This window comes from Globicephala melas, chromosome 20 (assembly GCF_963455315.2).
Source record: "Globicephala melas chromosome 20, mGloMel1.2, whole genome shotgun sequence".
Taxonomy (NCBI): domain Eukaryota; kingdom Metazoa; phylum Chordata; class Mammalia; order Artiodactyla; family Delphinidae; genus Globicephala; species Globicephala melas.
In genome coordinates, this window is record NC_083333.1 from 26,233,308 (window position 1) to 26,258,947 (window position 25,640).

The window sequence follows — 25,640 nt, forward strand, 5'->3', positions numbered from 1 at the left end:
GCGTCTCCTGGGGATGAATAAGAGGGACGTTTAGTAACACCGAGGACCACAGAGTGGAGGAAAACTCTTCCAAAACCATAAGACCCAAGTTCACTGATTTATATCAATCCCAAGCTCCTCATGTGTCCTCCACCATTTCCCTTGACATGACATAAGAATGATCAACAGGCAATGGACATTTGCAATGTGCCAATCACTGTGCTAAGTGCTTCAAACACATGTATTCATTTCATCTGCATAGCAATCCTATGACGGAGACAATACTATGATCTCCACTTAACAGATGGGGAGGGAAACGGAGGCTTACTAAGCCTAAGTAACTAGCCCAAGCTCACACAACTCGTAAGTTGAGAAATCTGGACCGAACCCAAGCCAGGTGACTCCAGGGCTCATTGTAACACCAGAGCACATGTCTGCTAAGGAAAAGGCTTTACCTCTCGGTGCCCAGGGCCTCCCGCCTGAGCTCAACCCACACGGCTGATGGTTTGCGACATTTCCTGGCATGACTACATCCTGAGAATTTCATTATAATTAAATCGTGGGGAAATTTTCAAAGTGCTTCAGAGATGTAATGAGTTTACATTCAATTAGTTTCTTCCTTCATTGGAAGAAACAGAAAGACCGATTTCCTTACAGACTCAGCAGGGAGGGTTTCTCACTGCCTCTTTGGAGATTTCATTCTGAGATTCCAGGAACCTAAATCAGTGCACACAGAGTATCTGGAGAAATTGGGCTGGGCCTGTAGGCAGCCAACCCCAAAGAAAATCTCAAACGCACGTGCCGCACTCATTTAACACTTATCTCAAAAGTACCGTCTACAAGGGACCAAGTCTCAACAGTGAAAATGACAGCCTCTGCCTTCTAGGCACTTCTACTTTGGGAAGGAAGAAGAATGAACAAGCAATTAGCATCTAGAGACAGCTGCAATACAGAGTAAGTACAAAGAGCTACAGATGCTTGTCAAGGGGTATTAAGTCCCATCTTGGAGGGGGCTGAGAGATTATAGTAGAGAAAATGAGATGTCAATTTCCCTAAGGAGGAAACTTTCAATGGCAAGGATCTGGAAGAGACCAGGCTCCCAGAGGGACAGAGCAGGCAAATCCTCAGGGCTTTCAGAACCAGGTCCATAATGAGAAAGACAAGGTGGAGTGAATGATAGGCAAACTCTCCCTGGAACAGTTGGCAACAATTTACTTCCAACTCAACTTGCACAGTGCCAGGCGCATTCCTGTTCCAAGCCAGTTAGTTGTATGCTGGCTCTCACTAGCAGGGAGGGGCTCTCCCTCTCCAGAGACTACATGAGGTAAGTTCGCACTTAGGGTGATCCACATTGACTCATGAAATGGGGGTACAAAAATATTCAGGCACACTAAGGCTCTCAAAGGAAGCACAAATCTATGGGGCGGGGCGGTTAGGACTTATCCTTCTTCTTGCATCCATCCATCCATCCATCTCCATCCATCCAAATCCATCCATCCATTGATCCATCTATCCATCCATCCATTCACGTATCTACCCATCTATATCCATCCATCCATCTCCATCCATCTATATCCATCCATCCATCCATTCAACCATCCATCTATCCATCCATCCATCTCCATCCATTACCCATCCACCCATCCATCTGGGCATTTGTTTGTTCGCTACATCAAAAAAAAAATATTGAGAGCCTCCCATATGTCAGGAATACTTCCTTCGTCTCTTTACTGATTTGCTCTTTTTAAAATTGCAGTGGGTTTCCCTGGTGGCGCAGTGGTTAAGAATCCGCCTGCCGATGCAGGGGACACGGGTTCAAGCCCTGGTCCAGGAAGATCCCACATGCCACGGAGCAACTAAGCCCATGCGCCACAACTGCTGAGCCTGTGCTCTAGAGCCTGCGAGCCACAACTACTGAAGCCCATGCGCCTAGAGCTCCGCAACAAGAGAAGCCACCACAATGAGACGCCCACGCACCGCAATGAAGAGTAGCCCCCACTCGCCGCAACTAGAGAAAGCCCGTGCGCAGCAACTAAGACCCAACGCAGCCAAAAATAAATAAATAAATTTATTTATTTTTTAAAAAAATAATAATAAAATAAAATTGCACTAGCATGACTCCCACCCCTGCCAGGGCACTCTCTATCCTCCTCCTTTCCTTTATTCTCCATCACATGTATCTCTGTCAGACATACTGTATGTTTCATTGTAGAGTTTCTTTATCACGTGACTCTCTCTCCTAGAGTGACAGTCCCAGGAGGGCAGGAAGTTTTGTTTGCTCTGTTAGCTGTTTTATTTCCAGTGCCTAAAACAGTCCCTGGCATGCCCTGGGCTGGGGCGAGGGGGCAGGAGGACCACTGAAGGCTCCCTTTTTTCCCCTTCTGCCCTAAGCATCCCATGCACAGGTCAGACAAAGGAGTCCAGCATGGAACACGGCACACTCTTCATCTATTATATGCAAATAATAAAACCTACAAGCGACAGGATTACTGGGAGGGTCAGATGAAGTAATGGATGGGAAAGGGCTTCGAAAATTATGAAGCAAAACACTAATGTCATATAATAGTATTTGGGACTCATGAGCCCATAAGAGGCAAGTGTCCCCTGAAGTGCACACATGGACACGCCCCTCCCCATGGATTTATTTATGCATAATTACAAAGTGTTGTGCACATTCAAATCGGTAAAATCTATTTAAAGGTTATGCATAGGCAATGACTTCTGTGCCCCTTCCTCCTGCCTTAAATACGATACTAATCCGTTTTCCCCTGGTTTATACATTTAACAGATATATATTCTTTCCACCCTCCTGGAGAACTCACTCACTTAGCCCCAGGGCTGTCGTGGTTGATTTCTTCACAGAAGACCAGAAACAGCTTCAGAAACAGAAAGGTTTCCAAAGAAATGAAATACTATAGCAAAGAAAATAAGAAAGAAAGACAAAGAAAAGAAAATCTGTGTACAGGTAAGATGAAGGATTCCCTTCCCTTGCTTGTCAGTTGCATGATTCTGGAGCAGCTGAATCTCCATCAGGCCTGATGGTTCTGTTCCCTTCACTATTTGCAAGTCCAGGAGGGTATCAGCTCCTGGCCTCGAGCCAAAGTCAGATGTGGGATTGAAAGCCAGGGCACCCTGACAGCAAAGATCAGCTTCCACCGGCAAGCTATTAAAATGTTTGTCTCCCTGGGATTTCGTTCTCTCTTTGCTCCAGAGAGCACAGAAGCATTAAACAGTCATGACTGGATTTTTCCTCCCACCATGTTCTCGAGGTAGGAAGGGAAGGACCTCAGTCTCGGTGGAGCCGTGACACGCCTGCCTGGAGGTTACAGGACTTGCCACTGATCATGGGGCTCCTAAGCAGCTCCGCTAGAAATGCACCCCAGGCCTTAGGACTCCCTGTCCTAGCCCAAACACTCTCTTAACACTCCCTTTACCACTGCGTCGTCGGCTCAGAGCTCTGCTTCCTGGCCTCAGATGCCTCAAGAGGGGCTCCTGTCCCCCAGGGAAGACATCACTCTGAGGTCCAATTCCTCAGGCTGGGAGGCATCAGGAGGGAGTGGGGAGGGAGGCCCTACCTCCATCCCACATCCGACCCTGGACCCTGAGTCCGACAAACCTCTCCAGGCCGTGGGAAAGGCGGCCAGCAAGGACGCTCAGTCCATGACCGTGGCTCCTCTGAGCTCCACGTTTCTCACCACCCTCGTGGGGGGGCCGGGGGGGGCAATGAGAGGAGTAAAATCCACAGTTCGGCACCACCCAATGCGCTGCCCACACACCTGCCCGAGACACACCGGGACGGGCTTTCTCTCCATCTCTCCTGCCCTCAGCAAAAGGCTCTTTACAACCATAACTTACGGTCACCAAATGAGGCGGGGACTCCCCTGCAAAGAGGAAAGAAGACTGCTTCCTGAATTTGAAAGGAAATGTGGGGGGCTTCCCTGGTGGCGCAGTGGTTGAGAGTCCGCCTGCCATTGCGGGGGGCACGGGTTCATGCCTCAGTCTGGAAAGATCCCACGTGCCGCGGAGCGGCTGGGCCCGTGAGCCATGGCCGCTGAGCCTGTGCGTCCGGAGCCTGTTCTCCGCAACGGGAGACGCCACAACAGTGAGAGGCCCGCGTAACGCAAAAAAAAAAAAAAAAAACGGAAATTTGGGGACTCAAAAAAAAAAAAATCAAGGTTATACAGGTGCAGGATGATGAAACCAAGAAATGCTGAAGCATATGGGATATACAAAAGCAGTGTTTGACCCACGTCTCTTCCAAATCCACGGCCCGGACACACCCACTCTCAAGAAGCCAAGCGTCTCCCCACAGAATGATTCCAGGGAGATTATACTACTGTTAGTCACAGAAGGCCACCTCACTCAATACTGAGCTAATTCTTGCCTCTAGAACAATGTAGCCCTTGTACTGAGAAAAACTGAGCCGGAGCCCTTTCCTCCCAGGAGGCCAGAGCACCTATGACTCATCCGTCTCATAAAGGTTTTGCTTCTCTGTTGCTTGCAGAAAAGAAATTAAGCTTCACTGGCTCTTCGAATTTCTTCCGCGGGTGTTTAACAAACCGAATGGAAACACAGAAAGCCAGCACTCTGTCTCACTGGGTGGGAAGTCCAGAGGGAAGCTAAGAGGCAGGTGGAAAAACAAGACAAAGAGAGTTCCGGTGAAGCGGTCCAGTGACCGCTGGAAATGGCAACAACGAAGGCACTAGGCAACAGAACAGGAAGACTGGTTCTGGAAGGGTAGACTGTCAACAGGTCTCCCCTCTGCAAGGGAAGGGGGGAGATGGCAGAGCAGAGCCGTGATGCTTTGCTGGCTCCCCCCGCTGAGAACGAGAGTATTTCCCAAGCCCCTGAATCTGGTGGGGCCTGGCAACTTGCTTTGGCCAATAAAACGTGGAGGAGTGACTGTGTGTAGAGTCCAGGCCTCCAGAGGCCTGGCAGTTTCCACCTGCACATTCTTGAACTCTTCCACTGCCCTGTAAGGAAGCCTGGACTAAGCTACTGACCCATGAGGTGGACAGACCTCATGTGTGGACAGAGGGCCAGAAAACTAACTGGTAGCATGAAGGCCCTAGACTGTGGGTGAGGCCCTCTTACACCCTCCAGCCTAGCTGAGATGCCTAGCTGCCAGAGAGATGCCTGCAGCCTCACGAGTGACCCCAGGCGAGCCCAGAAGAACCACCCAGCTGAGTGCAGCCAACCCAGAATCGTAAGGAATAATGGAATGTTGTTGACTTAAGTCACGACATCCTGGGGTGGTTTCTAACCAAGCCGAGGAATGTGGGGGGCACATCTGCTGTGTGCTGGCTACTCAACACCCATCGCCCCCGCGTTGGCGACAGTACCTCAGTTTCGCTTTGGAGAAATCATCTCTGCTCCCCCCCCCCATTATTAGTCATGATTAGTCTTTGCTTTTTATCTAATGCAGGGGAGAGGGCACATGCCCAGCCCTGGCCACAGGGCACATGCCACATCCCCATGGGAACAGGGGTTAGCATTCAGGGATGAACACATAACCCAAGTCAGGTCAGTTGCTCGCTGCCCATGAAACTCAACTCCAAGAGGTGTGAAAGAAAGACCTCGCTCATCTGGACGCTGAGCCTGAGAGGATGTGAACAGACTATTGAAAATGGAGCCACACAGAGAAAAGCAGTGCCAGGAGATGGAGAAAAGCAGGTCCCAGTGATGGCCTTTGATCCAGAATGTAGCAGATTCTGAGGTCAGTTCTATGCCTGGACTTTTTTTTTTTTTTTTTTTTTGGGCTGAGTTGGGTCTTCATTGCTGCAAACAGGCTTTCTCTAGTTGCGGCGAGCGGGGGCTACTCTTCATTGCAGTGCGCGGGCTTCTCATTGCGGTGGCTTCTCTTGTTGCGAAGCACAGGCTCTAGGCACGCGGGCTCAGTAGTTGTGGTGCATGGGCTTAGTTGCTCCACGGCATGTGGTATCTTCCCGGACCAGGGCTTGAACCCATGTCCCCTGCATTGGCAGGTGGATTCTTAACCACTGCACCACCAGGGAAGTCCCCATGCCTGGACATTTTAACTGCATGGACCAATACATGTCTTTTCTTCCTTATGCCAGATTGAGTTAGGTTTTTGTCATTTGTGACCCACACCCACCCCGCCAAGGCCCTGCCTGGTGCAAAGAGACGGAGGGACTTATTTTTTTACTGTGTACCCTGTACTACTTGAATTTCTTACCAAGTTCGTGTATTACTCCTCCATTTCGAAAGAAATTAAAGAAAGAAATAACACAACCCATTTTCTAAAAGAGCATATAGAAAATGTACACAGAGAAGGTAAATCAATGATATCTTAGGGCTCAAAGCTCTCTCTGCACTAGGCTGTATGGCCGAGAGTGCTAACTGCCTGCTCAAGTTTCCATTGTTCTCTCTCCTTCAGTAACAGAATCCCAGTGTAAAGACCATGTATCCTAGCCTTCTTTGCAGCTAGATGCGGTCTTACGAATAAGTTCTGGCCAATGAGCTGTAAATGGGGCTGTCATGCATGCAAGACCTGCAAGGAACCTCCCTCCCTCCTGCCGTTTTGCTGCCTGGAAGGCAGATGTGATGGCCTGAGCTCTAGCAGCTACCTTGGGCCAGAAAGAGAAAGGCTCCCATCTGGGGCAAAGCAGCGAACAAAAAAGGAGTCTAGATCCCTGGTGACTCCATGGAACTATGCTCCCAGCCACGGTCTCTGGGTTTCTTCTACATCAGAGGAGTCTTTCTTATTTAAGTCACTATTTTGCGGTCTCAGTTACTCTCAGTCAAACCTAATCCTGACGGATACAGATCACTAAAAACAAAGTGAGCAGCAGGAAGCACCACCATCAGTACAACTACCTGTAGGGGGCTGGTTGCCATGGAGACCATCCCAACACACAGACTCCAAAGTACAAACCCACTCAAATGAGAAAAGCCTGGTGTAAACCTAAGAGACCCCTCCCCACCTCCCCATTTCTGGGAGAGTCCCCCTCAGCCCTTAAGGCAGGACGGTGAAGCTAAGTTCTCTAACAACCCCCGGGGAGGTAGCCCAAGGAACACAGTACTTCTGATGGGCTTCAACCTCCTGGGCTACCTTCATGATCAAAGGACTGCCAAGCCCCTGAGTTCTCCAGCAGGAAGATCTTTTGCTGTCTCCCCTCCTAACTCCTCTGCCTCTGCCCAAAGTCAAGGGTTCCAGCGAGTCAAGGTATCACCTAAAGTAATGCAAGAGCCTCCAGCCTGCCTGCCCACAGCCAGCCTCCCCCTCCATGCTCCCTACGGCCACGTTACCTGCTACCAACAGAACGCGCTTCCTGAAAGCACAGCTCTGATGTCACCCTCTCAAAAGCCTCCAGGGTCTCCTCCATCGATCTAGAGAACAGATCACCAACTCCCTTCCACAGGACCCCAGGTTGGTCACATCGGGCCCCAGCCTACCTTTCCGGCACCAAACCAATCACCACTCCTGTATTTTCCATTCTGTACTTCCAGTTTGCTGTTCTTCCGCCTATAATTCATTTCCTTCCCCTCCTCCTTCCCCACCCCCAGACTCTACGGATCCTTCCAACCTGAGCTTCGTCCACAAAGAAGTGCTCTCTATTCCCCAACTAGAAATAACCTCCCTGTCCCAGCGGGCTCCCATCACCTGTCGTCAATTATCTTTTTACAACCACACGCTGACCTGTCTCTTGATTACAGGTGAATATGACCTCTCTTCCCTGACCCACCTTAAACCCCCGCAGAGCGGGATTATACCTCACTTCTTTGCGTACTCCCCACAAATACACAGTAGGTGCTCGGGACATGGTGAGATGGCTTGGCCTGAAGATGACTCTCTCACTGTCCAAGACAAAGGGCTTTTCTGTGAAGAGAACACGTGTTTGGGCCATGTCTAAACTCACACGGGCCCTTCACAAAGCTTTGATTATTCGCTCCTCTCCCCCCTGGTGAACTAGCCACTGGGGAAAAGCAGTGACACGCCACCCAACACCAGCCTTGGCACAAAGCGCTATGTGAGTAACATGTATAGATATGGTCCTGGCATGAGAAGGCTCAGGGACAAAACTTAACCGATATAAACTTGGATCCCTTTTGCTCAGAGTATCTTGCGAAAGAGCTGACACTCGATACATGTTTTTTAATGTGATTTGTACTAAGATGCCTATGAAAAATGATGTCAGCTACTCCCTCTCTTTTATTTAAACTGCAGAAGACATTTAGGTTAGGTAAGCTTCTAATAAGCTAGCTAAACACTCAGATCACCCAAAAAGAAAAAGTGTATAAAGTCTTTCTTCGCAAAAGTCTTTGGGAACAAGCTGTGCTCCCACCATCCGTGTGGACTGGGTGAAATACTGCCCTGTCTGATGGCAGAGGGTGCCTGAGATCCCAGAAGGGCCCACCAGTCCTGAGATTTTTTTTTTTTTTCAGACGCAATATGTGATCCAAGGAGGACAGTGCGTGAAGGGAGAATCTAAACTCAAGCTCAAGGTCTCCAAACAGCAAAGATTCTGCCTCCCATCTTCCAAGGAGCCCCAAGGAAGAGCCTGAGTTCCCAGATGGCGGATGTCCACCATCGCCTGACCAACTGGAAAATACACCTCTCTCGTACAACAACCGTCCCCTTCCACCCCAGGCTGGTAGCAAAACCAGCCAGCCTTGGGAGCCAACTGCCAAGTGCATGGTGGACTCCATCATGGCAGCCTCCATGGACCCAGAGGCAGGAGCCTCCTCCTGGGCTCCCCGTCCAAGTTCCAAGGCCCCATCCTCCACATCCAGTGCCCCTCTAACCATGACCCCAACCCAACGTGTTGGCTCAGCTGGATCCTTAGCCCCACAGACGCATGGAGCCTCTGAAGGGAGTCTGCTCTTTCAAAACACCAGCTCACCCTTCACTAAACCACGGTTCCCATCACAACAGGGGTTCTCAGCTTTGGCACCATGCAATCACAGGGACAGGAGGTGGAGGGGGAGGGGGCTCTAGAAACTACTGAAGAGGGGAGGGCTCTAGAAACTACTGAAGCCTCATCCCACCCCCTGGAGAGTCTGATGTAGTCCAGGGTGTGTCCAGGGCATGGGCCTTTCCACATCTCTCCAGGTGATTCTAACGTGCAGCCAGGGTGGCGAACCACTGCATCGGAAGGAAGGGAGCTTCCCCAAAGCCAGAGAGCTCCCTGGAATCAAACCACCAAGGACGCTAGGCCAAGTGAGCTCACTCTGCTAGACCATGGATGCCAATGACAGTGGCAAAGTTGAGTTCGGTTTGAGCTGGGGGACACCTGGCTTTATTTCACCAACTCAAATTGCACACGTTCACCTGTGGCTGTCCGTCTTGATGGCCACAGCGTGCCTTATGTGACAAGGACAACGGAGCACAAGGGTCCACATAACTCATCAGCTCCACTGCTATGCCATTCTCTGGAGGTTCTTAAAGGCCCCCTTCCAGCAAAGGGAAGCAGTAGCACTGACTTCAGGAGCAAAGCCCAGGTCCCCAGAAAATCACCGACTCGGGAACATCGGACACTCCAGGGAATGTTCCACGACCTGCAGCCTGCAGCCCTGCACAGCACAGAGCTGTGGTCCCCGGGGTCCATCACCTACCTGCAACTACATCAGGGATCAGCAAACTTCAGTAAAAAGCCAGACAGTTTTGCAGGCCACGCAGTCCTGCTGCAGCTCTTCAGGGCTGCTGTTGTCATGCAGAAGCAGCCGCTGATAATATTGATATGTAAACAAATGGGCATGCCTGGGTTCCAATAAACCTCCATTTACAAAAACAGACAGTGGGGGAAAAACAGACAGAGGGCGGGACTCGGACCACTGGTGTAGTGTGCCCACCCCTCCGCTAGATCAGAGCTTTCTTAAAGACAGAGCCCTCTCTCCTGGCACTTTTTCAACTGCTCAGCACTTGACACAGTGCCTGGAATACAAGGGGAGAGGGGAGAAGAGGAGAGGGGAGAGGGGAGAGGAGGGGAGGGGAGAGGAGGGGAGGGGAGAGGAGGGGAGGGGAGGGGAGGGGAGGGGAGGGGAGGGGAGGGGAGGGGAGGGGAGAGGAGGGGAGGGGAGAGGAGGGGAGGGGAGGGGTTACTGTGACTTCGGGGCACTCACATCTGACTATTTGAAGCCCTGCTGGCCACCGACATACACTCACACCTCCTCCTTCGTGGGTGCAGGGGAGGAGGCCCCAAGACAAAGCGGCACAGATATTCCCAAGGATGGTGCCCTGGCTCAACTGTAGAGTCGGCCCAGGACCACAAGGAAAAGCAGAGGAAGAAAACGGGAAACGGGTTGCCAGGCCATGAGAGTGGAGGCTGCCCAAGGATGCACGCGGGGAAGGCGAGGACAGGGGATGGGGCGAGACGGGGGCCGGGAGGGAGCAACGTCCGTCTGGGGCCCTGGGCAGGCTCCGGGCTACCCCACCCCAGGTGCTCAGACACGTGGGCTCTGCCACCAACGCAAACGCGGTTCCTTCCCATCACTGCAGAGAGCAGGCAACACGTATCACTTCCTCCCCTGCACTGCTTACAAGGGCGCTGGGAGTCTGAAGCATGAAATGGAAAAGAAAAAACACAACAAGCACAACCATCATCATCTGCCTCCTTCCCGAGCGTGTTTCTTCCCTTCCTCCTTTCTTCCCCTCTCGCCTCGCCCCCCCTCCCCCTGCAGCAAGACCTCGCTCCCCCCACAACGTGGAGTCAGGATGTGCTGGGAAGGAAGGGCCTCATCTTGCCCCGCACGTGCGCACAGGGTGAGGGGAGGGCCGGGGGGCAGAGCTGTCACCACATCGTCCTCGCGCCCACAGGAACCACTACTGTCTGGGGGCCTGGGGCACCGGCCACAAATCAGGCTTGTCCCCTGTGACGCGTTCAGTGTCTCCTGCCTGGCCTTGGCGTGGCTTGAGGACACTCAGCTGAGACACAGGAGTTTCTCACTGGAAGCTGGTCATTTGAGACCCTTGAAAAGCAAGTGTCTCGTGGAGAAGCGGCAGGCGCCCCTTGACGACAAGCCCTGAACAGTGAACGGTCCGGCTGGAGAAGGGCCCTTCCCAGCACTTCCCTGGGGTCCAGTGGCTAAGACTCCCCGCTCCCCATGAAGGGGGCGCAGGCCCGATCCCTGGTCGGGGAACTAAGATCCTACATGCCGTGTGGCACGGCCAAAATAAGAAGAGAGGAGGGCCCAGCCCCACATCTTCTTCCTGCACCGGGCCACACCCACCTCGCCAAACGAGACCCGTGACAGGCGGCTCAAAGTCCCACCAAGCCCACCCTGGAATATGCCCCCCCTGCACTGAGCGCCCCCCAAAAGGGCGGCCTTAGCCCTAGAACAGACCAACATCCCCTCCCTGGTCTCTGCATCCCAGGGCAAGAGAAAAGCTGCAGAGAGTAAAGTCTAGGAGGCCCTGGGGCTCCCTGGTTCCTCAAATCTTGAAAAAGCAGGTTTAAGAGAGGAGTCCGCATGGGACAACTGCCATGAAACTTCCAAGGTAACCTGCCCACAGTCCAGGTGGCGCTGGGGATGGAACCTCCTCAAGGTCCACACAGCTTCGCATCCCCAGGAGGCCATCAGGGGCCCTTCATCTCACTCAGCCTCACAAAGAGGGAAATGAGAGAAACAGAGGGCAACAATCTTTGCAGGAGCCCCATCAGAGCCCATTAGAGTACTCATACTGTCTGGTGGTAGCCCAGCCCATTTCAGTGTGGTCCAGAAGACCGCACACTGGAAAATCTCCATTACGACGTATCAGGCTTCCCTATCTCTCAGGCAGGAAGAAGGAGAAAAGGTAAGAGCAATTATTACTTCGTAATCCAGGAGCTGTAGAGCCAGGAGTATAAAGGCTAGGCTTTCTGAAGCCCCAACTCAATGGCTACTCTGCACCCCTGGCCCTTCTCTCTCTCCCATTTACCCTAGAAGAAACCTTTCCAATGGATCTGGCTGGAGTCTCCTCCCTGAATCTCTCATGCTACAATTTAAGTCCATTTCTTCCCATCCATTTCCCCATGGAAATGGAGAACAGCTGGTCACCATCATCCCTCCAGACTCAAGGCCGTCACTGGAGAGCATCATTAACTTCCAACAGCGAGCCAGTTATTGGGAGAAAACATCACGCACCACTTGTGGCACAAAAGCAGACTCAGCCAAAATCTCCTTAAGGAAAATCACATCTTTCATAAGGAGCCAGCTCCCTATGGGATTAAATAATAGATACTAAATTGCCTTTTCATGCCTAGAAGTAAGCTTTTTGATTGGTAGCCTATCTTTGTCTTCTGCAGTTTCATGGTCATATTTATTCCACACAAGTGTTTCCTCCTTGAGAGAGAATATACACTGATTTAGAGATTCCTAGTTAGTTCACAGAAAAAGAGACATCAGAGGGACTTCCCTGGTGGCGCAGTGGTTAACAATCTGCCTGCCAAAGCAGGGGACACGGGTTCGAGCCCTGGTCCAGGAAGATCCCACATGCCACGGAGCAACTGGGCCCATGCGCCACGGCTGCTGAGCCTGCACTCTGGAGCCCGCGAGCCGCAGCTGCTGAGCCCGCGTGCCACAACTACTGAAGCCCGTGCGCCGAGAGCCCGTGCTCCGCAACAAGAGAAGCCACTGCAGTAGGAGGCCCGCACACCACAGCGAACAGTGGTTCCCGCTCGCCGCAACTAGAGAAAGCCCGCAGGCAGCCACAAATAAAAAATAAATAAAATAACTGCAACATCTAAGCGATGTTTTTTAAGAATAAAAATAAATTTAAAAAAAATACCTATGTCCTTTGCCCTGGGAACCTCTCTCACAGAAACACTTGTTGCAGTGCACAGTTATATACTGTATTAATATGTCACTGCAGCATTATATCAGAGACAGATTTTAATATACATATGACACATACCTAAATGTATGCAGAACTGACTGTAGAAACATGTTATGTCTGTGCAAGGTACAATGGGACCCCAGTCAAATGTCTGGTGGCCAGGTTTCCCTTCTTCTAGATTCAAAGCACCCGAAAGCAGTGTTGAAGAAGCAAAACCTTCAGGGTATCAGGCACTATGGCACATCTAACCGTCCTGACACTTTGTACGTGCGTCATAAAAGTTCTCCAAAGATACACACTCAGGGTTAATGGCGGTGACCTCTGGGAAGCCAGTAGGAAAGAAAAGGGGATTTTCTTCTTTGTCTTTTTTTTTTTAAGATTTTTTTAAATTTTTATGTATTTTATTTACGTATTTATGGCTGCATTGGGTCTTCGTTGCTGCACACAGGCTTCTCTAGTTGCAGCGAGCAGGGGCTACTCTTTGTTGCGGTGCACAGTAGGTTGACTATATTAAATATAAATCAGTCCATGATAAGTACAAGCAATTATTACAGCTTGGACTACTGGGGCTCTACTGCCTTCCTCTAGTTTGGGGAGGCATTTATGAGAATCCACTTCTAGTCACCAATGCCACTGAAGTTTCCTGAGTTTGACTCCCATCTGTCTCCCCCACCAAGCTTGTACTTTTCTCCCTGCATCGGGAGACTGGTCAGGAGCTCCTCTGTGCAACTAGCATATTCTCAAGGTCACGGTTAGAAAAATAAATGACTTATTTTCTAATAAAGACACAAAGATAACTTTTAGAATCTCTTTTTTTCCACCAACTATTTTAAAACTCAGAAGTAAACTATTTTAGATCCTCATAGTGAAAAGAACATAAAACACTGGTCTGATGATGTTTTTTAAGGAACTCTTAAATTTTCATGGTTTAATGCTCCCAAATTCATTCTTACAGGTCCTGAAGACTGGTATCCTCTACCTGTTTTTTGTTTCCCCCCTTGTTTCATCTTGGGTTTTGTCTTTTGTTATATAAATCTTACAGAGGCTTTTGGCCTAAAAGAGTAAACTAGATCAGGACACCCAAGTGGCAGGTCAGCACAGAACACAGTTCTGCAAACTCTGTATCTGTGTAACCGCTACAAGAATTCTGAAAAACTAGGTATCCTCTCACTCATTTTGAAATTGACATTTAAAATGTTTTCTATTACTCAGCCGTAAAAAAGAATGAAATAATGCCATTTGCAGCAACATGGATGGACCTAGAGATCATCATACTAAGTGAAGTTAAGTCAGAAAGACAAATACCATATGATACCACTTATATGTGGAATCTAAAATACGACACAAACGAACTTATCTACGAAACAGAAACAGACTCACAGAAACAGAGAACAGACTTGCGGTTACCAAGGAGGAAGGGGGATGGGGAGGAATGGATTGGGAGTTTGAGATTAGCAGATGCAAACTATTATATACAGAATGGATAAACAACAAGGTCCCACTGTATAGCACAGAGAACTACATTCACTATCATGTGATAAACCATAACGGAAAAGAATATGAAAAAGAATATACATACGTAAAACTGAATCACTTTGCTGTACAGCAGAAATTAACGCAACACTGTAAATCAACTATATTTCAATAAAATTCAAAAAATAAAAATTTTCATCTCAAATTTAAAGAGTCGCAAAAGACATAAGTTCTGGCATGTAAATATTGATGTCTTTAAATAAAACTGCTTCATCGGTAGTTTAAATGGACCCAGTGGGATCTAAACAGCATAGAGAGGGAATTCCCTGGTGGTCCAGTGGTTAAGACCCAGCACTTTCACTGCCGGGGCCCAGGTTCAACCCCTGGTGGAGGAACTAAGATCCTGCGAGCCGCGCGTTGCAGCCAAATAAATAAGTAAAAATAAACAGCACAGGGATTTGACTCTCCCATTATCCACTTAAAAATATACACAAACTAAGCTGTGTGTTTATGTCTAATGCACTTTTCTGTTCGAGGGTTACATTCTACACGCAAAACCACACGTGCAAGCTCTTCTTCAAAGTCAAAAAACGTACATCATTCTCTTTTCTCCTTGATTTGTATTTCAATTGCATTTCCCCACAGAATTTTATCCTAGAGCAACTTACATTGTATGCTAGAAAGTCTGTCACTGGTTTCTTTATCATACTGCTTTGCAAAAAAAAATTTCTATTCATTTCCATTTAATTTTTAAAAATTCCCTGTGAGCCTAGGGCTCCAACTGCTTAAATAACAATTTCCTGGATTGAGTGACCGTTGAAACATTAGCAGTCGAGGGGCTTCCCTGGTGGCGCAGTGGTTAAGAATCCACCTGCCAATGCAGGGGACACGGGTTCGAGCCCTGGTCTGGGAAGATCCCACATGCCGTGGAGCAAATAAGCCCATGCGCCACAACTACTGAGCCTGCGCTCTAGAGCCCGCGAGCCACAACTATTGAAGCCTGTGTGCCACAACTACTGAAGCCCACGCACCTAGAGCCCGTGCTCCGCAACATGAGAAGCCACGACAATGAGAAGCCCACGCACCGCAACGAAGAGTAGCCCCCGCTCGCCGCAACCAGAGAGAGCCTGCACGCAGCAACGAAGACCCAACCCAGCCATAAATAAATAAATAAATAAATTTAGAACTATTAGTGGTCAAGAACACATTCATAATAACAAAAATTGAATATGCTGCTTCATAATTATTAGACACTCAGAAGTAAAATATTCTTGGAAATGCATCTTCTCATGGATGAGGCTTTTTTTCTTATATTTTCAATTCATTCATATAACTGTGAATAAACATGAAGAAGTTATTGCTAGAATAAGACAGGGCTAAGCATCTATTTTATTTCTATTTTTCTTTGGGTTCTTTCTTTTCTTAAAGCAAACAAAGAGAAAACGTGTTCATGTAAAGAAGATAGAAAAAAATAGATATATTGTTATAATATTGTCATTTTGTTCTTTGAACTCTATCCAAGGAGGCTCAAAATCCCAGAGTGGTCCACCATGGAAATTTACACTAAAGGCTTTTTTTTTTTTTGGCTATTCCACACAGCTTGCGGGATCTTAGTTCTCTGACCAGAGATCAAACCCAGGCCCTTGGCAGTGAAAGTGCTGAGTCCTAACCACTGGACTACCAGGGAATTCCCTACATTAAAGGATTTCTCTGCTAACAGTTTGATTCAAAGGACGGGACAGTCTCCGAATTGCTAAAGGATTTGTGTCCGGCGATCAGTGGTTCAAGTCCTTCACTCTCTCCACCCGAGCACCAACATGCCAAGGGTCTCTCCGTCTGTGCGTGGAGATGTGGCTACCCAAAGACAAGGAAGTAAGGCAAGAGTGCATCTTCCCTTCGTGAAGCAGGAGAGGACGACTGTGTCGGGGAAGGTGGGAAGACAGGACCTGCCACTGGGGAATTCTCAGGCAGAGCAGTTTGGGGAAAGAGAACAAAACTGGAAGCTGAGGACCTGGGAACTGATTCTGTGACCACTCTCCACGCCCTGTGAAACACCCAGAATGTCTCCACAGATGCCAGTCTCACAGCTGCTGACTTAGAGAACTTTCGGGAGGTCCCACACCCGGGTCAGGTTTTGCGGATCACAGGACTACAAAAAGAGGAGAAAGGAACCAAATTCTGAGCAACCAAAAGGGAAAACCACATATTAACATGCCTTCTGATGTGACTGATGTGACTGGAATACACAGCACCACTGTGACAGTGAGTCATGCCTGGAAAATGGAATCTGCATTAAGTAAGCCTTGAGGTCCAACTCCCAGCTTACAGGAGACCCAGGGAACAGAGGAACAAGTTCAACAGCACCATAAGGAAGCAATCTGCCAAAGCCAGAATGTGGGACACTCTACAGATGAATGATCCAGTTTCTCTAACATATTACGAGCACGGGGAAAAAAGGCCGTGGGGCAGCGGGGCTGGTGGCGGGTACTGCTAAAGAATAAAAGCGACTTTTATTTTGAACTTTTTATTTTGTTTCAGTATGAAACAAATTCAATATGAAAATCTTGTTTGTATCCTGATTCTAAGAAAAAATTTTAGAAGACAATTTTTTTTAAAAATGGCAGAAGTTTGAATGTGAACTAAGTGTTGGATAATAATAAGGAATTATTAATTTTCGTAGGTGTGATAATACCATGGTGATTATGTTTTTTTAAAAAAAGTTATTCAGGGAGTTCCCTGGTTGCCTAGTGGTTAGGATTCAGTGCTTTCACTGCTGTGGCCCAGGTTCATTCCCTGGTCGGGGAACTGAGATCCTGCAAGACGCGTGGTGAGGCAAGAAAGAAAGAAAGAGAGAGAGAGAGGGAGGGAGAAAGGAAAGGGAAAGAGAGAGAGAGAGAACAAAAGAAAGAAAGAAAGAAAGAAAAAGAAAAGAAAGAAGGAAGGGGAGAGAGAGAGGAAGGAAGGGAGAGAGAGAGAAAGGAAGGAAGGAAGGAACGGACGAAGGGAGGGAGGAAGGGAAAGAAAGGGAGGGAGGGAGGAAGGAAAGAAGGGAGAGAGAAAGAGAGAAAGAAAGTCATTCAACTAGAGTTGTGCGTTGAATTTACAAGTAAGATCACATGATGTCTAAGATTTGCTTTTACACAGTATTCCACCTCCAGAGAATATGGGGTGGGAGGAGGGGGAAAACACGTGAAATTGAGATTAGCAAAATGTCAATAATGATTGAAGCTGGGTGGTGGGTACCTGGGCTGCCTCATAGGATTCGCTCCACTTTGTTACACGTTTGAAACTGTCTTGGGGACTTCCCTGGTAGCACAGTGGTTAAGAATCCACCTGCCAATGCAGGGGGCACGGGTTCGATCCCTGGTCCGGGAAGATCTCACGTGCTGCAAAGCAACTAAGCCCGTGCGCCACACCTACCGAGCTCTAAAGCCCACTAGCCACAACTACTGAAGCCCGTGTGCCTAGAGCCTGTGCTCTGCAGCAAGAGAAGCCACCGCAATGAGAAGCCGCCGCACCGCAAAGGAGAGTGGTCCCCGCTCGCCACAACTAGAGAAAGCCCGCGGGCAGTCACGAAGACCCAGCGCAGCCAAAAAAAAAAGATAATGTCTATAATATAAGGTCTTTCAAGGGTGAGAAGGAGGAGAGAAAGAGAATATTTAATTAGTGCCAGCAAAGCTCTGTGCTAAGCCCTTCCTAAATATTATCTTATTGGAAATACTTATTTACAAGTCCTGAGACAGCTGCCGACAAGCTTCTTTCACTGTCTAAGGAGAGGCAGGGGCATTCAGTACACTGGATGCAAACAGGGTCAGCAAGAAGAGGGAGCCATTAGCACCTGTAGATCACAGAGATGCAGCGTGGCCGCATGCGGAGAAACTGGAAATACCCCTTAGCAGAGAAATAACAAAATAAACATCCTCCACTTACATCCCTCCTACCACGTGCTACTTACCCCTGCAGCAAAGCCAAGGCTTCCATCTAAGATCCGCCTCTGAAAATGAAAACAAGATGTTTCAGTTTCTAAGGGATGTTCCGTGGGATAAGAGGAAACCATAGGCCTAAGAGAGCCACATGAATGAAGTCTAGCCCATGCCTCACTCTGCGAACCTATCTGGAATCCTGGACCCAAGCCTTTATAAAATGGGCCAAGAACCAGGGGGAAAAAAATTTTTTGAAACCTTCCATCCATCCCACAGCCAATCAGAGCATTCTTTCAGTGGGACCCTTGCTTTTCATTGGTCCACGTGTTTTGCCTCGTCCTCGGCTCTCCCTGTGAATTATGGCTATAAACCTTTAGTAAGGAGCTGGTCTAAACGATGGAAAGTGACAAGTACTGGCAAGGAGCATGTGGACCAATCAAAATCCTCCCACACTGAAAGAGGCAGAGTACAAACTGGTACAGCCACCTGGCAAAGCTGGCGGCACCCACTAGAAGTTAAACCTTCACAAGCATACCCTCTGACCCAGCAGTGCCACGCATAATCACCTAACAGAAATGCATATTTGGATTCACCGGACGCGTGTACAAAAATGCTCTTTGCGGCATTATTTGTGAGAGCCGAAAACTAGAAACTAACCGAAAGCCCACCACGAGCAGGATGGATACACTGTTAGGTTGTACGCATACAAGAGAACACCACATGGAAATGAGAACACACATATATAGGTGAATGGAGCTCACAGCCGGGCAGGGGCATTCAGCAGACTGGAAAATAAATAGGGTGAAATCAGCCCGACAGAGAAGAGCATATACTATACGATTACTCCATTTATATACTATACACAACACAGAAAACAAGTCTCTGCCGTTGGAGAGCAGGAGAGGGGCTGCCCTTGGAGTGGAGGTAAGGGGTGGGGAGGCAGTGATTGGAAGGGACCCTGAAAGGGCTGGTGGGAGCGGGGGGATGGGGGGCTGGTCCTGTTCCAGCACTTGATCTGGGTACTATTTTCACTGGTGAAAAGTTATCAAGCTGTACACACTTATAAAATGTGCATTTTTCTATCTGCTTCGTAAATTTCAATAAAAAGGGTGGTTGTTTTTTTTTTTAGGAAGTGGCCTAAGTTAGGGATATAATCTACACCCACATGGACACACTAGAGACACGCTGAGATGCTTATCACCCCGACCCTTGAGCCTCCCAGTGAGGTCTGGGAAGCTAGTGCTGACAGGTAATCACCACCGGCTACAGGCACCCTCTCCCCGTCTCTGTGTGGCTAAGGGGTGGATGGAAGGTTCTGACCCCAGTGAGCCGCACAAATGACACTCTTCTCTAGCCCTGCCACGACATAAGCCAAGTTGGTCTCATCGACTAATTTAATCAAAGCAGACAGATATAACTCAAAAGTCAGCAGAATCATCCTTTCAGCATTCCTCTGGATCCTGAAAGGAGAAGCATTATACTTTTCTGAAGATCAGTAAACCTGTTCTTCTACTTTCAGACATTTGTCTCAAGGAACTAATCAGATGTGTGCTCAAAGATTCATGTTCATCATAACACTATTTCTAGAAGCAAGAAAAAGAGACATAAACTAATTGTCCAGCCGTTGGGGACTGGCCAACTCAACTGCAATGCATTTTTATGGCGGGATAGTCTACAGCCATTTAAGTAACCAGAGTAAATCAAAATAATCGAAAAACCATTTAGGGATATAGGGAGGCGTACTTACAACATCCAGTGAGAAACGCTGGTTATAAAACATCACAGACAGTTTGCTCCTCATTATGTAAAGAAAACAGATATGTCTGTACTTATGTTCACTCAAATACAGCTGAATACATTTGAACAAATATGTTCGGTTTTCCTTTCAGAGAAGAGGATCATGAACTTTTTTTATTATTTCTTTCAGCTTTTCCATGTTTTCCAAGCTTCCTACAATTATAACGTGAGTTTTTCAATCGAGAAAATGAATCTTGAGTGAGGTTGAGCCCATGCTGCCAAGGGCAGCAGAGCAGAGGGCGGATGGCTGGGTGTCTGCTATCCCGAGGGACCGTCACCACAGCCCCCATTCTAGCTGGGCGAAAACTGAGGTTCCCCGGGGAGGGGAAGGGGAAGAGCCAACCCCTGTGCGCTCACGTCTATGGCTGGCTTTATCCCCTCGTGCTGGAGCCCCTTCCCACTCCTCCCGCACCTCTCCTGTGCAGAGAGGGCTCACACAGCCCAGCTGGGCCTGCTGTCTTTAGAAGGTCCCACTTTCAAGGTTAGCCCTTGGCTGGCTTCTGGGAAGCTGGCACTGGGACTGCTCGCCCCACTCCCTGAGCAGTAAGGGTGGGCCCCGGTGCCTGCTTCACAAACAAGGTGATGTGTGCACGACACCTGCTTTCCTTCTTCAAGTCTGGGACTTGGGTTGGCAGCTCAGCACAGATGCCCACGTGACCACTCCCCTGTAAAAACCTTGGGGCCCGAGTCTGATCTGGGCGTCCCTGGGCTGACACATGGTCCACGTGTTACTGCATTTTCGTTGCTGGGGGAATGAGCACGCTCTGCGCCCCCTCACGGGAGGAAGGGGGCATTGGATCCCGAATCTGGGCACAGGCTTCTCCAGACCCTGACCGTCTCTGTCTTGCTGATGCTATCCGTGTGTCCTTTCGCTGTAAGAAACCTGAGCCATGAGAACAACTCGATGCTGAGTCCTCCGAGTCCAGCGAATCACCAACCGCGTGAGGGGTCTCGGGGAGCCCGTGTGCCTCCACACAGAGAAAGGACTCAGCAGTTCCCCCTACTGGCCTGGGGATTACACTAACACGACACAAACGCGCGGCTCCGCGGCTCCCAAGGGGAAGGGGGCACCTCTGCGATGGCTTCTCCCTTCTGAGGAGCCTCCACAGCATCGGCCGGGGCCACACGGGGCTGTGGGGCTCCACTCGGGTCTCCAGGGCCAGGTGGGCCAGCTAGACCCCAGCTATTTCGACTCAGATCTCGCCTTCTCAATGCAAAAGAAACTGGTGAAGATGAGATGAGATGAGACGGTGAAGGTGCTCTGCGCCAGGAGGGCGCGAGGACAGGACCCCAGAAGACCTGGCGTGGCTGTCAGGAACCGGGAGGAGGGTTAGGTCACCTGTCGACAGTAACCCGGGACTCCTCGGGGCTGTGGGTCTCCCCAGGCAGGTGAGGGCAGTGGGGGAGGCCCCACCTTATTGGCAACATCAACACTGCTTTTCACGCTCTAACACAAGAGTGCCCGGCTGGCCGGCTTCCTAGATGGGTTTTGCTTTCCAGATAGGCCTCCCAGCACACTTCTGGCTAACCACCCCTACAGTGTCTGTGGCTGCGTGAGCCACGCAGGGGCTTCGCTTTCATCAAGGCATCCATGGCTGACGGCTCCAGGCCGTGGACGCGGGGTGGGGGTGGGGGTGTCAAGGTTGCAGGAAAGAAAGGACTTCCGGGCACAAGAGGGGGGCGTGGGGAGGGGAGGGGCGGGGTGGGGTGTGTACGGGGTGGGGCCCTGGGGATGTGAGGGGGATGCACAGGGCCAGCATAGGGGTCTGGTGGGGGAGGGGAGGGAGAGGAGCGTGGGAGTTTGCATGGAGTGTGTAGGAGGGTGTAGCGTGTGGCGGAGGGAGAGGTGGGGTCTGGGGGATCTAGGGGTACAGGGGTGGGAGGGGTAGGCAGATGTGGGGTCTATAGGAGCCTGGGAGGCAGGTGTGCGTGTATTCATCCCAAAGAGGGTTAGGGAGTCCATGAAGAGCCTGGAAATGGGGTAAAAGAGGAAGTGGACAGATGCCCCCCCCTTTTTCCCCAAGGTCTTTTCAACCATCTCTAACTCAAGGCCACAGGGCAGGAGAGGTACAAACCTCACGCACATCACCACCTGCTCCGGACCCAAGAGAAACTAGACGGAGGATAGAAATCAGGCAGAGGGCTCAAGGAGGCTGAGTACCTGGTCTTCTCACTTACTGCTCCCTCTGAGTCAGGAGGAGGGAAGCAGGGGACCCAGGAGCACAGGCGCAGCAAGCTGGAGGGGACAAGGGGAGGAAAGGGGCCAGAACCAACGTCATCCCAACCTGGAGCTGTGGCCGGCGGCACGAGCGAGTCTGCAGCCCGGCTGGGCAGAAGGGGCTGGTTTCAAAGCTCGCTAAGAGAGCCCCCGAGAACCCCCAGAACCGAACCGAGGCAACTCACCTGTCCACTAGAGAATACGAACACAAGAGCTGCCCCAGCCGCCGTCATCCCCCAGGTGAAGAAGGTCCCCAGCAAGGCCTGGGACACAGGGCTGTGGCCTTGGAGCATGCTGGATACAGCTGTGTGCAGAGGAGCACGAGAGGGTCAGCACCCGCGGCCCCTCCACCCGAGCTGGCCCACGTCTGGGCTGCTGGTGCGCACCCTTCCGCCATCCATCCCGCAGTGACCTCAATGACCCGGCGCAGGTCGGCGGCTTCATCCAGCTTCTCCCCGGGTACTGGAAATCATCTAACTCCAAAAGGAGGGACATGCGGACACATAGGGAGATGCCAGAGGAGCAGACGCCACGACAGAAGGGACGACATTGGGAAATAGTTCCAAAGAGAAGAAGCGCAAAGAATGTGAATTATTTAGCCTGGAGGAAGGGCGCATGGGAGGGTCGGGCGACTGCAGCCTTCCAGCATATTCTGCCTTTTCTACCTGGCCTTGCCTACCGTCCATCAGCGGTTCTGTCTCCTCCAAACACAGGTGACTAGCTCCGATTCCCTCTTGAAGTTCTTCCACCTACATCCTGATCACACTTTCAATAGCTCCCCGGGGCAGTTCCCACGGCGGTTCCCAAGGCCTGCAAAGGGTACACGCCATAGACTGACCTGGAACTAGCCCAATAACTGTTCAACTACTGCACCCCGCGTGTGCATCGTATTCCAACTCAACCCAATTATTCCCAGAACCTTTGACAAGCCCCAGATGGTCCTACTCCAAGTCTCTCTTTATCCTGTTTCCTCCCAGCATGCCTTCCTCCGCACCCTCCAGCCATCAGACCCAGTGAATCCTCTGTTGCCCACCTAACACCGAATTCAATTCCACGCTTCCCTGATTCCTCTCCACTCCCGTCCGACGACACACCTTTGGTGTTTTCTTTGTGTGGGCTTGCCTCCTTCATCTTTTATATCATTCGTTGCTTAAAAACAGGGATGATGTTTTTTCACACTTGACACCCCTGTAAAACAGGGCTTTCTGACACCCCAAACTATGTGTTGAATTGAAAAGGGCCAGCTTAACTTGAATAAGACACTCAGCAAGAACAAGGAAACAGAGACCCAAGGGGCATTTCCGCCAGTCCACTGAGCACGCCTGCTCCCATAGCTGGGGAATCTCCTCTAGACGTGATCTCCTCAATTCTAGCTCTAAAATGACAGGAAATCAGACGCTCCCTGTGGAAAGTTACGAGGCGGAGAAACCTGTTGGTTGAAAAGCCCTGTGTTTTGGTACATAAACACTGGGGGTCAGGGCTTCATCTCAAAGGGCTCATTCAGCTTGCCCCCCGCCCCCGCCATCTTCCAGCAACCACAGGGCTGGACACGACCCCGCTGGGCTCAGCCCTGCCAGGCCCGAGTGGTCTGAGAGGAGCCAGCAGCCTGGGCTTGCAGATCAAAAGCTGAAGATTCTGCCTCTGACCCTGGAAGGAAACCAGGGCAGAGGGTGGAAGGGTCCTCTTATGCCACGAGGGTCAACAACACAGCAGGATTCAGACCTAGGAGGGCTGCGAGTCCAGGTGAACCCAGATAAGCCCAGGTGAGCCCAGCTGTGCCCAGGCTCAGCCGAGGTGCCAGGAATCCTTGGAGAGAAACAGAATCTCTGGATTCCGATTGGGTCCCCAAAGTCTAAGTGGACTTCAGAATGATGACTGCACCAAATAAAGAAAAGCAAATATTAGAAAAAACCCACCTTTTTACATATGTCATCTAGTTAAGGTACCCTACAGACAATGGTCCACGTTTGTCTTTAAACAGAGACATCCGGATCATTACACCAACCTTCTCCTTCTAGCTACTCGCAGATAAAATTTCAAACGGCATTTACAAAGAAAGGCACATAGCTATCATCTCCTCAGTACTTACCGTCCAAGACAGGTCATAACAAAAAAACAACTTTGTTTTTCAGCGTTGAATGTGCCTTTTAATAACTACAGAAAAGAAGAAACCGTTTACATTCACCAACGGGCCAAAGTCAACATGGATTTTGTGAGCTGGCAAACGAGGGAGCTCGTGGGTGTTCTTGGGGGCTAGTGGGAGGGGAAAACACCCTTCCAAGACCCTATTTACACCCGAGCACCCTGAGATGTAAGAAAAAGGGACACAGAGGGAAGACCAAAGCCGCCATCCTTCCCATCCCTACAACAGCAGATCTGTTAGCAATGCAAGCTCAGTGCCCCTTGGAGAAGTTTCCTCCATTTGCTGTTTTAAATCCTCACTACTCAAAGGGTGGTCCCAGAACCAGCAGTGCTAGGCGCCCTTAGGAGCTAAGTTAGAAATGCAGAACCTCAGGCCCCACCCCAGACTTGCTGAATCAGAACCTGCATTTTAGCGAGTCCCATGGGGGATTCTTATGCACATCAAAGTGGAAAGCACAGGTCTAAAACTGGAACAACTTCTACAAGACCAAGAACTTAGGAAGTGAGTTCTCCTGCCCTAAGAGGGATCAGCAGGGCCACCGCCACAGAGACCCAAGCGAACAGAAAGTTTTCTCCAGCAGGTAGACCAGGAGCGCCTTGGGAGCAGGGAAGGTCAGCCAGGGCACCTCAAAAGCCGCTTCTGCAATGGGGCTCAGACTTCCTCGTGAGCTGATACTAATACATAAACCTGGGCTGCTTTGCGGAAGGCAGGCTTATCCTCTGCCCGCTCCGGCTTTAAAGATACCAGCACCACGCCACACATAGCAGCACAGGGCTCCTGGCTGACAGAGAATTTATTTATTTTCTCTCCCTTTTAAACCTGTCACCCTGCTTCCAAGAGTCAGCTTCAAGATGCCAATGAAAAAGTTGCAGAGGTGGAAAGAGCCCTTCACGAAATCTACATACATGTCCTGACTTCGAGAGTGGAACTGAGCAAAATGATTCGGGTTTGGGCTGACGTGACTGCGGAGAATGTTCTCTAACACCTGGCTACTCAAAGTGTGGTCCGAGGACCGGCCGACCTGGGGGTTGATTAGAAATCACCCTCTCGGGCCTGCTGCAACTTAACCGGATTCCCAGCCAAATTCAAGGGGTCCCGCTGACCCCCAGAACCAGAGGGAGGGGCTTCGGAGCAGCTGGACTTGTAGCCACGGCCGTTCCCAGGGCTCCCGGGCCACCCACACATGCCCACCGGGAAGCACTAAATGAAAAGGAGATCTTGGGGAACCACTGTCAAAGGCAGGCAGGTCAACAGCCTCCGGCTCGCTCTGGAGAGGGGCCGAGGTGGGGCTCCAGGCACCCCTCCCCCTCCTCTGCCACCTGCCAAGGCCGC

At 50.2% G+C, this 25,640-nt stretch overlaps 1 protein-coding gene across 16 annotated transcripts in view; it reads right to left on the bottom strand.

Annotated features, from left to right (window-relative positions):
* The window catches only part of SLC39A11 (solute carrier family 39 member 11), a 411,490-nt gene that overhangs the window by 308,665 nt on the left and 77,185 nt on the right, over nucleotides 1-25,640 (bottom strand). For 9 of the 16 annotated variants that reach the window (XM_060291072.2, XM_060291073.2, XM_060291069.1 and 6 more), the window contains 2 exons: nucleotides 22,351-22,469; nucleotides 18,183-18,221 (listed from right to left, as the gene is read on the bottom strand). The exons of 3 other annotated variants lie outside the window; for them this stretch is intronic. In XM_060291072.2, coding sequence (XP_060147055.1) covers nucleotides 18,183-18,221; nucleotides 22,351-22,458 — 147 coding nt within the window. In that variant the 5' untranslated portion in view covers nucleotides 22,459-22,469. The remainder of the gene's footprint in view (nucleotides 1-18,182; nucleotides 18,222-22,350; nucleotides 22,470-25,640) is intronic. 4 more of the 16 variants (XM_060291079.2, XM_060291077.1, XM_060291078.1 and 1 more) reach the window with 2 other exon arrangements.